General features: G+C 40.6%; 2 protein-coding genes across 2 annotated transcripts; one reads left to right on the forward strand and one right to left on the reverse strand.

Annotated features, from left to right (window-relative positions):
* Window positions 1-932: 932 nt before the first annotated feature.
* Window positions 933-5,618, reverse strand: gltpa (glycolipid transfer protein a). The gene is made up of 5 exons (XM_035165131.2): window positions 5,376-5,618; window positions 3,482-3,540; window positions 3,252-3,385; window positions 3,025-3,175; window positions 933-2,531 (listed from the first exon to the last, which is right to left on the reverse strand). Exons 1-5 carry the CDS (start codon window positions 5,476-5,478, stop codon window positions 2,349-2,351), a joined length of 630 nt encoding a protein of 209 aa, XP_035021022.1. The 5' UTR covers window positions 5,479-5,618; the 3' UTR covers window positions 933-2,348.
* A 1,516-nt stretch (window positions 5,619-7,134) lies between these two features.
* On the forward strand, window positions 7,135-12,071 carry LOC118115694 (trichoplein, keratin filament binding). Its single transcript, XM_035167039.2, has 13 exons — window positions 7,135-7,280; window positions 7,618-7,812; window positions 8,630-8,840; window positions 8,921-8,977; window positions 9,323-9,391; window positions 9,760-9,933; window positions 10,008-10,120; window positions 10,208-10,274; window positions 10,358-10,530; window positions 10,619-10,700; window positions 10,776-10,961; window positions 11,117-11,260; window positions 11,342-12,071. Exons 2-13 carry the CDS (start codon window positions 7,622-7,624, stop codon window positions 11,372-11,374), a joined length of 1,500 nt encoding a protein of 499 aa, XP_035022930.1. The 5' UTR covers window positions 7,135-7,280; window positions 7,618-7,621; the 3' UTR covers window positions 11,375-12,071.
* The last annotated feature ends 461 nt before the right edge of the window (window positions 12,072-12,532 follow it).

Raw genomic sequence — 12,532 nt, forward strand, 5'->3', positions numbered from 1 at the left:
AATTCATTTGGAACAGCTTGTACAAACACACACACACACACACACACACACACACACACACACACACACACACACACACACACACACACACACAGGTAAAATTCACTAAATGAGAGATAAGAATATATACAAATAAATAAATAAGTTATTAGGTTGTAGAGAAGGATGTTTCTCTGGTTGTATTGTCTCAAAACAATATCTCACCAGGTCAGTTTAGTAGCAGCTCTGGAGCTTTCCATCACATCACATGGTCTTCCTAAGCAGATACCCAGTTATCACGGAATCCTACATGTTGGTATTTTAATTTTTCAGAGTTATGTAAGACCTGACGTAATCTCTGAGTGACAGTTTGCTCTTGGCCTTGTTGCCTGTCCCAGGGTGCTCATGCATTGAGTCTGTCTGCCAGCAATAATATTTCAATATTTCTGATCCCATTTCCAGCTATTCATCATCACACAATGAAACTGATTCCTGTTCAGCCTGTAGCAGGGTGTGGTGAGTCCACCAACACGGGATGATGCACACAAAAAAATAAGTATCCAATTGATTTGTTGTAAACACTTAATAACAAGTAAAAGCTTAGTATTCTTTTTTTTTTTAAATCAGGCACAGATACAGAAGTAATATCTGCAAGATGTACTTAAGGTTTAAACTAAAGAACTCAAATGCTATTAGGTAAATTACTTCATAACAATTCATCATATTTAATCCATATGATTTCAAATATTAAGGCACAATTTATGGTAGCATTTGCTATTTGCTATTTTTTATTTGCTTTTAGTGGAGTACAAATATAAAGTGGCGACAAATAAATATAAATGAGTACAAATACCTCAACATTGTACAGAGCTGGTGTAAATGTATTTATTTACTCCCCATCACAGCAAAACTTAAAGAAAGAAATTCTACAAGAAAACAAAATGAAACCCACATTACTTGTTGCACATATCTTTATTGCATATCGCACTTGAGTTGAAAATACACAATTTGTTGCTTTGCACTGTACACACACTGCAACTTAACTTCAGCCACAAGACAATCACCAGACAGACATTTCAGAACTGTTTAAACTAACCACAGGCCATCAACATATCCAAGTGTATTCAAGCTTTCTGTCCATGAACATCACATTTGACACCCAGCTTCGGCTGAAATTCCACATCTATTTAAAAACAATGTATAAGGCAAAATGCAATTTTTTTTTATATTTCCTTAATAATTAGATAAAAAGAAAAGACACATTCAGTACCTGACAGAGTAAAAGACATTTGATGAAGCAGTGCTTTGGTAAAAATAGCAAAGATAAACAAGTGTTGCGTAGTAAAGACATAAACAGAGGCAGACCAGACCCTCAGAAATAATTTACATTTTGTTCTGCAGTGGTCTGCATGGTTTACACAAGGGGATGTGCAGAGGAATACACACGATTAGAGGCACAGAAGCTGACATGGTCATTTGAAATGATCCGTACCTTCTGCTTAATAAAAAGCCCTTTACATTTATACCTGCATATTTGAAGTGTTGAGTGTTGAGTGTCTATCCAACACGTGATGACTGAAACACTCTAGCAAAGGTACTGGCTGAACTGGCCATGTTTTGTGTAACTTGTAGTACCTTTATTGCATAAGATGACTCATATGGCTTCTTTAATCAAATTATGAGTTGTGTATTGCATATTGATTAATTGACTTCATTGATAAGCCATAGCTCTATATGTCAGTGAGATATTTAAATATTTTATAAATAAAGAAAATTTAAGATTTTCTGATTGTTTGTATCACTAGCAATAAAGCTGGCCTCTTCTTTATGATGTAATATATACTGTTTCTTATACATAAGTTAGGTGGATGGATTTTAACACAAACATTTTTCACACCGTTTTTTTCAGTATACACAGCAGTTGAAATGTTATAAGCAAAACTCGACCACTTTAATTACTGCAACAGATGATTTGAATTGGGATTAGTTGAGTGTGGTATCAGACACTTCACATGCCCTCTTAATTCTTCTGTAACAATCCTGTTGATGGATTTAAAACACTTATTGTCTGAAGAGACGTGACTCTACAAATGAAAAATAATGAAATACCGCATTTAAATGTGAAGATGGAAACTTTCCCCCAGAATCGAAAAAAACAACAGTGAGGAAAAGGCACAAAGAGAAAGCCAGAGGCAGCAAAGATGACTAAAAAGTGCATAAACATTTGATGTGAGTATTACAAATACACTCTCACAGTGAACCGTCAGATGGCCTGCAGGGAGCCGAGTCAATATGTAGACTGCACAATCCTGACTGCATCATGTAAATGACTTTGTAAACTATACAGATCACTGGAGAGAAGAGGAACGTCACACTGAGTATTCAAGGTCAGCATTCATCTTACTGTACATCTCATAAATAGCATCGACGGTGGCAGAGAAGTTGATGAGGAATTTCCGGATTTTCTCCAGGCATTCCTCTTCCTTGACTTCTCGACCCTTGGAGAGCGCCTTCAGGAAATCGGACTTGTATGGAGCAGCGTAAAGAGCAGCCTGAAAGCCACACAAACATTTCAAATTCATACACCGCATGTATTTTTCAACAGGCTCTCCGCTCTCTAACATAAGCTGCTTTCAGACATGCACTGAACACCGAAGATCCTCCGCACACCGAGGGGGTGTGTGTGTGATGGGTGATGATGCTTCTGACACACGACAGACGTAAAAAACTTAACAAAAAAATACATCTCTTGAGGAAAAAGTGGTGTCGTACACGTAGAAGAGAGGGTTTGTGGTGATAAGAAAACAAAATCACGTGATCTCCGTAGCAGTATTAACACGTGACATCCTGCCTCGGCCTGCTGCCCCACCCCTCACCTGAATCCTGCAGAGGATTTGTTGCTGTTGTGAACACGGCTGTTGTTCATGTGTGAGAGGAAAACTGCAGAGAAAGTCCGGACCCAATTCTCCGGAGATCCTCCACTGAACATGTCTGAAAACGGCTATACAAATCTCTAATAAAAATAAATGTAAGGATGTAACTGACCTTGAAAAGCTGCTGCACAAACCAACTATGGTATTTCTTCAGGGCTATTTCATAAGCTTTGGTGATATTGACTCGGATGAGGTTTGGGTTGTTTTCATCCTTCTCCCCGTCCACTAGGCTCTGCAGGAAGACTTGGATAAATCGTAAACCCCTGTTGAAAAACAAGATTATGAACACGGCTTCACAACACAAAAGAAACCACGCCACAAATGTCAAATTACTCAAACCTTCTCAGCCACATGAGAGCCAAGGTCGCTCCGACTTTGGGCCATCCTGCTCCGTGCATTTCCTTCTCTGCCTCCAGAATCTGCTGCAGCGTCTTGAACCGTCCGGGGTTGGTATCATAAATCGCTTTGATTTTCTAGTAGTAGAAACAATAGTTTTTAAAGTAAAAATGAATGAGTAATACACACATACATATTCAACTCAAATCACATTAAATAATTACTGTACTTACTGTGATGTTGCCAGATATGTCAGCTTTAATTGGTGCAAAAACAGTGGAACCAAGGCAGTCTGAGGAGAAATATTTACACAGGATGTGACCGAGAACTGAAAGAGTGACAGTAGGATGACATCATATCAGAGAATGAGGTACCATTTTTTTTTGTTTACTTCACACTGACTTTCCTTACGATTTTAATATTAAGAATTTCCTTTCGAATTACGACTTAATTCTCAAAATCTCAAGTATTCTTTCTTCAGTGTTGCCCTAATAGTCTGTCGAACACGTTCTAGTCAAAATTCCAGAGCTTCAACAAATCCAAAATATTAGAGGCCTCATTAGAGGGGTATTTCTATAATTATCACATTTAACTATGTTCAACATATGATCATATACTGTAGCTGCAGCAAAGATATGGACCGAGCAGATCTGGATTCTGTGTAAATTCCAAAATGACATATATGGCACATTTGGCTCGAGTAGTTAAAACTCTTGGAGCTGACAATAACACTGGCAGGTAAATCCAATGTACCTCATTAGGCCTTATTAGGCCAATCATCCCAGTATTATTATTAGGTGTCTTTTAATTAGTCGGCTGAAAGATCTGAGTATTTGGTGACGGGCCTGTGGACAAAGAGACATCTCGAGTGGCGACCACACGCGGCTCCTGGCTGACCCACTGACACAACACACAGCTTTCAGCCCCTGAGCCGTTAGTGGAAACTACTCGTGACAAAATCGACTCTGTCCTGCTGATGTGATGCATCGTCACAACACTTCATTTGAAAGACACCCTCCTTTTAGAATACAATTTGAAGTTGTGCATACAGAACTGTGCTTTTGGAAGCTAAAGATAGTCAAATAAGCTGCTGCTAAAAGATATAATGATAAGAATATTTTTGTAACAAACACCATCATTTGTTCTTGGCTAGGGAACAGCCGTGAACACCCACACATGAGTTAATTATCCTGGGTAAATAAATAGTTTGACACAGTCATGGTGGGACTTTGCCACACAGACTTAAAATAAAGATCAAAATATAAGTTGTAATTCTTTTAAAGTTGTCAATCAAGTACTGAATATAGAGTACTATGAGTGTGTGTATTTTAATGGCTCGTAGGAAAGTTGGCCAAGAGATTTCTAGGTCATAAAAAACAATGGTGACAAGGAGGAAAAGCTTAATGTCGCCATCAGACTTGGTTTCCCTCAAGGGTTTCACATGGCAAATTCAATAGAGGACCTTTGGCATATTAATACAGAATGAAGTCGCACAAAGATGCCCTGGTGCACCATGCCACCAGTGAATGGGCAACGGGAACTCAACACCAGACTAATCAATTTTCACAACTTAAAATCCAGGCCAGTGGATTAAATTATGCATGATAACGGATTGTGGACAGCTGGGTGGAGAGAAATACGATCTCCCCAAAAAAAGATTATCATTCGGACAGATCAAGATCGTCTCGTTGGGCCTGGCAGAAGTGTTGTGACAGATTTGTCTCACAACACGTTTTGTATCTATTACTAAAAGTTGAACAAAGCTCAGGTGAAAAATTAAGAATAGTGCAAAAAGGTCCATTGCAGAGGGCTACCTGTTAAAAAGGAAACATTTTCCCGGCATTTCTGGGCCTATACTGGTTATACAACTTTAGAAATCCACACGCATAGAACTATAATTATCGCTTTGTCAGTGCCATCCATCTGGCCTATACAACTACAAGGCCTCTGACAACTCAGTCATTATAATAAGCTGAATAGAAATAAACTTGTGTCTGGAGGAGCATCATTTCTCTGCAGGCCGTGACAACTCAGAATAAGGTTTTCACATTTATTTCCACACAACTTCACATCCAGGGATGTCACTACATAGCCTCAGCTGTGTCACACTGTGGAAACTTTACTTACCAAAGAACGGTGGAAGGTATGACACAGCCTCCAGAAACGGTCTTGTTTCCACCTGTCTGTCGGCTGGCAGCTGCCTGAACTGGTGCTCCATTAGCAGAGCCATCGCTTTAGTCCGGACACTCGCTTTACCTCTGAGATGATAGCAACAGGCTGTCAACCCCGCACTGCAGAGTTACACTGACACCAGGGGAGAGGAGGGAAACTCTGAGTGTGTGCTTGTGCGTCTGATTGTGTGTATGTGTGTGTGTGAGAGAGAGAGAGAGAGAGAGAGAGAGAGAGAGAGAGAGAGAGAGAGAGAGAGAGAGAGAGAGAGAGAGAGGATGATGCTTAAACCTACAAAATCCAGAGTCAGTGTGTGCATGTTTATGTGTTGTTGTCATGAGCCACTTTTGGGAACAAATTTCAGACTATAGACCATCTAATTGAGGATGGGTTGTGATGGGTTGTGCAACTTGGGACAGAAGCTGAGCCCAAAGTTGATTTTTGGGTCAGTGGTTAATGGTAAGTTAATGTTTAATGTCTAGCCTTAGGTTATGAGTAGGTGTAGGTTAGGTCAAGTTAGGTTTAGGAATAGGTTAGGTAAAGCTTATGTTATGTTTTCTTTAGGTGTAGATTAGGTTAGGTTAGGTAAAGTTTTTTTTTAGGTGTAGGTATAGATTAGGGTTAGGCTATGTTTTGGTGTAAATTAGGTTAGATTAGGTAAAGTTTGTTTAGGTTTTATTTAGCTGTAGGCTAGGCTAGGTTAAGTTTAGGTTAGGTTAGGTTTATATTTGGGTTTAAATTAGGTTATCTTAAATTTGGTTAGGGTTAGGGGTTAGGCCAGTAGTAGTTAGGAAAATGTATTTGAAATATCCCCAAACGTTAACTATGATCACACACACACACACACACACACACACACACACACACACACACACACACACACACACACACACACACACACACACACACACACACACACACACACACACACAGGTGGATCCGGGTCATCTCAACCTGTTGAGTCTTTCAGTCCAGAAGAAACATAACAGCCTGATGTTTTCTAATCAGGGTACTATTGACTTCCTCTGCGTTTTATCACACATGATGCTTTACTGACAACTAGTGGACTTGTCTGGAAATACAGTCACACTGACCTGGTGGGAGCCTGGTATTAAACCTAAAAAAACGTAGTTACACTATATTAAATCTATTTATTTACTAAATTTGAATTATTCAATTCATACTTTGTGAATGAGCAAATGAAGACGATGACTCAAAGAATTGGAAACAGATTATACATCATTATGAAACATTAGTCTTATATTATCTTAATCTAAAACAACATCACAAAGAAAATAAAGCTGGGCAATCCTTTTTGATAAGTCAGTTTTTAAATCCATAAGCTGTGATTAACGTTTAATAAATCATTTAGACGTTTATAGCTTCATAGACCAGTTATAAAAAATAATAAGAGCTTTGAGTTATGATGATTATGATTATGATTATTATGATTATTATTATTGGGAAGAACGTTTGTGTTTAACAAATAAATACAGCACATTATCGATACTCATCACTGCTTTATTTTCCTAATAGATTCATTTCTGTCTTAAAACGTCTTGTAGGCTCTCAACTATTTATTTGTCATAATAAATTCTACTTGGTGATTCTACAAAAGAAAAAAATACATTTTTCAATTTTTGTACCGACATTTGAAGGAAGATATTTTCGCGTTTTCGACCTGGTTTTCTCTTAATTTTGACCTTAACCTCATCCCCTAGCGTGGGAGTAACTAGGAAGTGATGTCGGTTACTAAGGGAAACTGGGGGAACGAGCAAAGGCGAGTTTTCTGCTTTGAAACTCAAACCATCGAGTGATTTGATCAAACATCGAGTCAAGGCAGCAGACTTCACCTCCAACAGGGTGAGTTCGTGCTATTTATCGAGTCATAAAAGCCTTGACTCCGCTCCGTCAGTGAGGACTAGCTAGTGAGCGGGGTGACGCTTTGTTCGTGTATTTTTCATAAGAGTAAACACGTCAAATGCACAACAACACGTGTAAAACAAGCAGGGACACAACATTGACTGGATAATATCTATTGTTTGTGTGACTGAGTGGTTTGTATCCCTCGACCTAACACACACACACAGCACACAGCTAGCGCCTGGTTCAGACACTGCAGGTGGCCATTATCAAACATGCAGTTCTAGTCAGGAGACGAGGTCATTTCTACGTGTGCTCTTGATTCGTCATGATTCAGGTCTATGGCTCTGCCGACGCTCTCGGCCCATGTACCCGGCCGCTCCCGGGCGCTGGCCAGCCAGGTGGCCCGGCAGCGGGAGCAGGAGGCCCGGTGTCGGCAGCAGTGGGAGCAGCATGCCCGGTACTTCAGAGAGCAGGGTGTGTGCAGCCAGAGGCAGGCGGCGTGGAGCTCCGGCCAGTCCTACCAGCAGAGGTAACTCACCCACCAGAGCTGCACAGCACCAACAGCCTCAGACCAGTCCGGAGCATCAGAGATAAAACCATCCAGAGGTGCAAAGTAACAGAGTGAAGTCACTCTGTTACTGTACTGAAGTGGATATTATAGATTATTCACACAAAAAATCATTACACCTTACAAAAATGATCTTTCAACTAAATACCTTAAATCAATCAATCAGTCAAATTTTATTTGTATAGCCCAAATTCACAAATCACAATTTGTCTCACAGGGCTTAACAATGTGTGACATCCTCTTTCCTTGACCCCCAATAAGAGTAAGGAAAAACTACAACAACAACAAAAACTATTATGGGGGGGGATTTAGAAACCTCAGAGAGAGCCACATGTGTTGGATCCCTGTCCCAGGACTGACAGAAGTGCAATAGATGCTGCATGTAACTGAGCACATCAGCAAAATAACAGTATTTACAACATTGATTAGAAAAATAAATACAAATCATACAAAGCCCTATGAGACAAATTGTGATTTGTGAATATGGGCTATACAAATAAAATGTATTTGATTGATTGATTGATTGATTGATTGATTGATTGATATAAGCAAGGTATTAGTGCACTACTCATTACCTCCTTTACAGCATTTGGGTGCTTGTTGATTATTCTTTAGGTGTGTAGAGCATTAGTCTTCCTTTAAATCAGTTTATGGTCTATTTATGTGCTGTGATATAATATGTGCATGTGTGTCTGCCAGTTTCATCATCAGCAACGGATGAAAGGGAAAAATGTCAAAGAAAGAAAACACACATTTTTTCACTCTCTTTTTTCCCCAGTATGTCATCATACCATAAACAGAGAGTGAAGGAGGAGAAACAGGCCGGCCTGGAGCGGCGCAGGAATCTGCTGAGGGCCATGCTTCAAAAGGAACAAGACCAGCTGGAGGCCGAGCTCAGAGAAGTGGTACCTGACAGGGGAACACTGGCAAGTCAGCTGGTGCATAAAACCGAGGTGCTTCGCACAGCCAGAGATGAAAGAAGAAAAAAGGTAGCTGCATGGTATTAGGTGCATATTTCTTTTACGACACAGTGTATAATCCCTGTTATTTCTGTTCTTTTTAACCCTAGCTTGCACAAGAGCTGTTGAGGGAGCACTGGAAGATAAACAACCCAGAGTTGCGAGAGGTAGTACATTTTTAACTATTAATGCAAAAGTGACACGTGCCAAACTTGTTACCTCGATGTCTGACTGTTGATGAACAGAGACATGGCCTAAAGGAATCTAGTGACCATCCTATATGTCTGAAGAACACAGCAAGTGGAGAAAACAGACACTTTTTTTTCAAGATGTCCATTTGATCTGGAAACGAATAGGTCTTGTGATGCAGATATTCCATGACTTTCTGTTAACTTGAGCGCGAGGTCGACTTGGGAGAATAAAATGTCCGGGTGTCGCTTCCGCCAGGGGTCAGGTTCATCGGTATCTCTGTCGCGCCTGTGTCAGAACTTGCTCTGTTAATCTGTCCACAGGTCGAGTCAGCATTACATAAAGATCATGTTGTCAGCCGATGGCAGGAGCAGATATCTGAGAAGACACAGGTAGGAAATTCATCACAGCTCTTTTAGAACAGTTTAAGGATAAGACGTGTTTTTCACCTGCAGGAGTTTGTGTGCAATATTCAATTTTAATCAAACCAAAAAGTGAATAAATTGCTCCCCAGTTCTCTGAAGTGTTACCTTCACCAGGCCAGCGATGACACAGAGGACCCAAAGGTCATTAAACTGTCATTATCCTTTTATGTGACTGATTTAGGTAACAAATCAATTTTTTATTAAACAGCGCCCATGTCATCTGTGACCACAGTATCAGGTCTGAAATCTACTCAGGTTAATCCCCTCAACCTGCTACATAATTTAGAAAGTTTAGACACCTACATTTAATGACCCATCTCTTTTTATACATGCAGCACGAAGTGGCAGAGCAGGAGGAGACGAGGCGCTTCGAAAATGAGTATGAACGCACCCGGAAAGAGGCTCTGGAGCGGATTAAACAGGTGGAGGAGAAAAGGAAAGCAGAGGAGCGCAAGAGAGGAGAAGAACTTTGCAAACAGATGGAAGAACTGAAGCTGAGGGAAGAAGAGGTATAAAGATCATGGACAACATTTTTCTTATGTGAAAAGGGATTTTGTAGGTTTAAGCATCCTCTCTCTCTCAGGCCACTCGTCTAAAGAAGGAGCAAGAGGCTCTGCTGGTGCAGCAGTGGGAGCTGGAGAACTTGGAGGAGGAGAGAAGGAAGGTGGAGGAAAGACGAAAGAAGTCTGAGATGGGGTAAGGGAAGTTCTTTCAGTAGATAACTCATCACAAGTGGGATCATACACGTGAGGTATTAGATTCATTGAATTCATGTTCCACCAGGTATTTCTTGATCCGTCAATATCGAGCTCAGTTGAAGAGAAGAGCGCAGCAAGTTCAGGAGGAACTGGTAAGTTTAGTGAGTGTGCTCCAGATATGTATACATATTTTTGGGGTTTTGACATCTTCTTTAAATACCTCTGTGCCTTCCAGGAGGCGGACCGTAAGATCCTTTCAGCCTTGCTGGAAGGAGAGCACGAGGACAGGAGGCTGGAGAGCGCACGAAGGGAGAGGGCTGTCGCTGATGCTGCCTGGATGAAACAAGTGATTGAAGAGCAACTTCAGTTGGAGCAAGAACGAGAGGCTGAGTTTGACGTCTTGCACAGGTGAGCAAGACTCAAGCATCCTCTGACTCCGCAGACAGGGACCCCTGTTTCCCTTCAAATATAAACCACTGTACTTCATCCATTTTAGAGAAGAGGCCCAGCATGTATGGGAGAAACGAGAGGCCGAGTGGGAGAAGGAGAGGAAAGCCAGAGAACGGCTCATGCACGAGGTAAAGTTGTTTGAAAAGACTCTGACGTGTGACGATTTGATGACAGACTAACTTTCCTGTATTTTTCCTGGAAAGGTGCTTGTGGGCCGACAGCAGCAGTTGGAGCAGAAGGTGCAGAAGAACCGCGAGGCTCAGGAGCAGTTACTGAGGAGACGAGAAGAGTTGATCCAGGAGCTGGAGCTGGAGAAGGACTTCAGACGTCAGGAGAAGGACAGTGAAGAGGGTCGCAGGACAGCACAGATACAAGAGTTAAATGCTCAGGTTGGTTCATGCTGCAGTGGTATCTTTTATCATCGAGAACTTAAAACAATTTGGTGTTCCCACAGTAGCTCAGCTCACAACTCACAGCACAACTTAGGACAAGATGCTTTTTATAATAAAATAGGCCTAAAGCTGTTTGTGTGTTTGCACTGTAGGTGGAGCAGCAGCGTCAAGAGCATTGGGAGGAGCAGTGCCAGAAAGAGCAGGATGAGGAGAGAGAGAGGGAGGCCCTGCGAATCCAAGAGGAGGATCTGAGGCTGGAGATGCTGAGGATGGCCAAGAAAGGGTACCAGGAGAAGGTAAAAATTATATAACAATGATTTTGAATGTTCCAAATTTCTAAATGCTCTTTTACGTTATCGGTAAACTGTCTCTTTTAGGTTCACAGCAGACCTCGATCCGCCTGGACATGAGCAACGTGAGAGTATGAAGTTAAAACAGATTTGTATATCATGTATTTTTCCAGATGTGAATATCCTTAAAGGATTGGTTAAAAAATGTTTCTATGTGTGTCTTAAATCAATACTCAAATGCCAAATTGAAAACACTAACAGTTAATGATCACTGTAATTGTGCCTCCTGTCCATACTGGCTCGTAAGAGACCCCAACATGATTTCAGTATAACAGATTCACATTCCTCGTTCAATGTAAAAAATACAGTTTTCTTACTGAGGATGAAAGAAAGAAGTAAAAGGAGACAATATCATTCTAAAAAAAATGTAATTTCTGAAGCTCCAAATTATGGTTGGTAACTCTATTAAACACATTTTTGTACACATAGAAGACCATAAATCTTGTCCCACATATCTTACATTGGAATCAACTTGAAGAAGATGGAGCCAGTCCCAGCTGACATTGGGCGAGAGGTGGGGTACCTCGATGCCAGCGTATCAGAGACAACCATTCACACGTGTGTTCACACCTATTGTCTCCATATAAACTAAGCACCAGAATGGAGAAGATGAACAACTTTATCATGTTAACTGTGTAGTGGAAAATTCAACTGACCAGGTGTCTAACTGCTGTGATACTGTCTACCTGACAGGATGGAACCCTTATTTGGTGGTGTCTCACTGCTATGACCTTGATCAACAGGGTGCATGCCCTTATTTGGTTTTGTTTTTCTTCCAACTGCTACAGCGGACGGACAGACACAGATGATCTCATGTCTTTCATGTCTTTTTTCATATTATGTTTTATGAAACGCCTCTTTGTATAAGTTCTGGCTTTTGTGAACTTGCTGCCAGTTCCATTTTGAGCACCCGTGCTTGTTGTGTAACCTCTGCAGAGCTTACTATTATAAAGACTCAAAGGCAACTCCAGTCTGAGAATTTCATTATTTCAAATCTCAAGATGAATTTCCATCACAACTGTTTTGATAAACGCATGGACATGTTTGTATAAAAAAGTGAATCTCTCCTTGAATGTCTTTTAAAGAAGTGAAACATTCATGTAGATTGTGAGGCCATTGTTTCATCTTGATGTTAATAATCCAGGGCCGGTTGTGTGCATTTGTAGATTAGGACCAATTTTCATTTGCACTTTTGGAGCTATTCAAGGAATATATATA

The sequence above is a fragment of the Hippoglossus stenolepis genome, chromosome 9, assembly GCF_022539355.2.
Source record: "Hippoglossus stenolepis isolate QCI-W04-F060 chromosome 9, HSTE1.2, whole genome shotgun sequence".
Lineage (NCBI taxonomy): Eukaryota > Metazoa > Chordata > Actinopteri > Pleuronectiformes > Pleuronectidae > Hippoglossus > Hippoglossus stenolepis.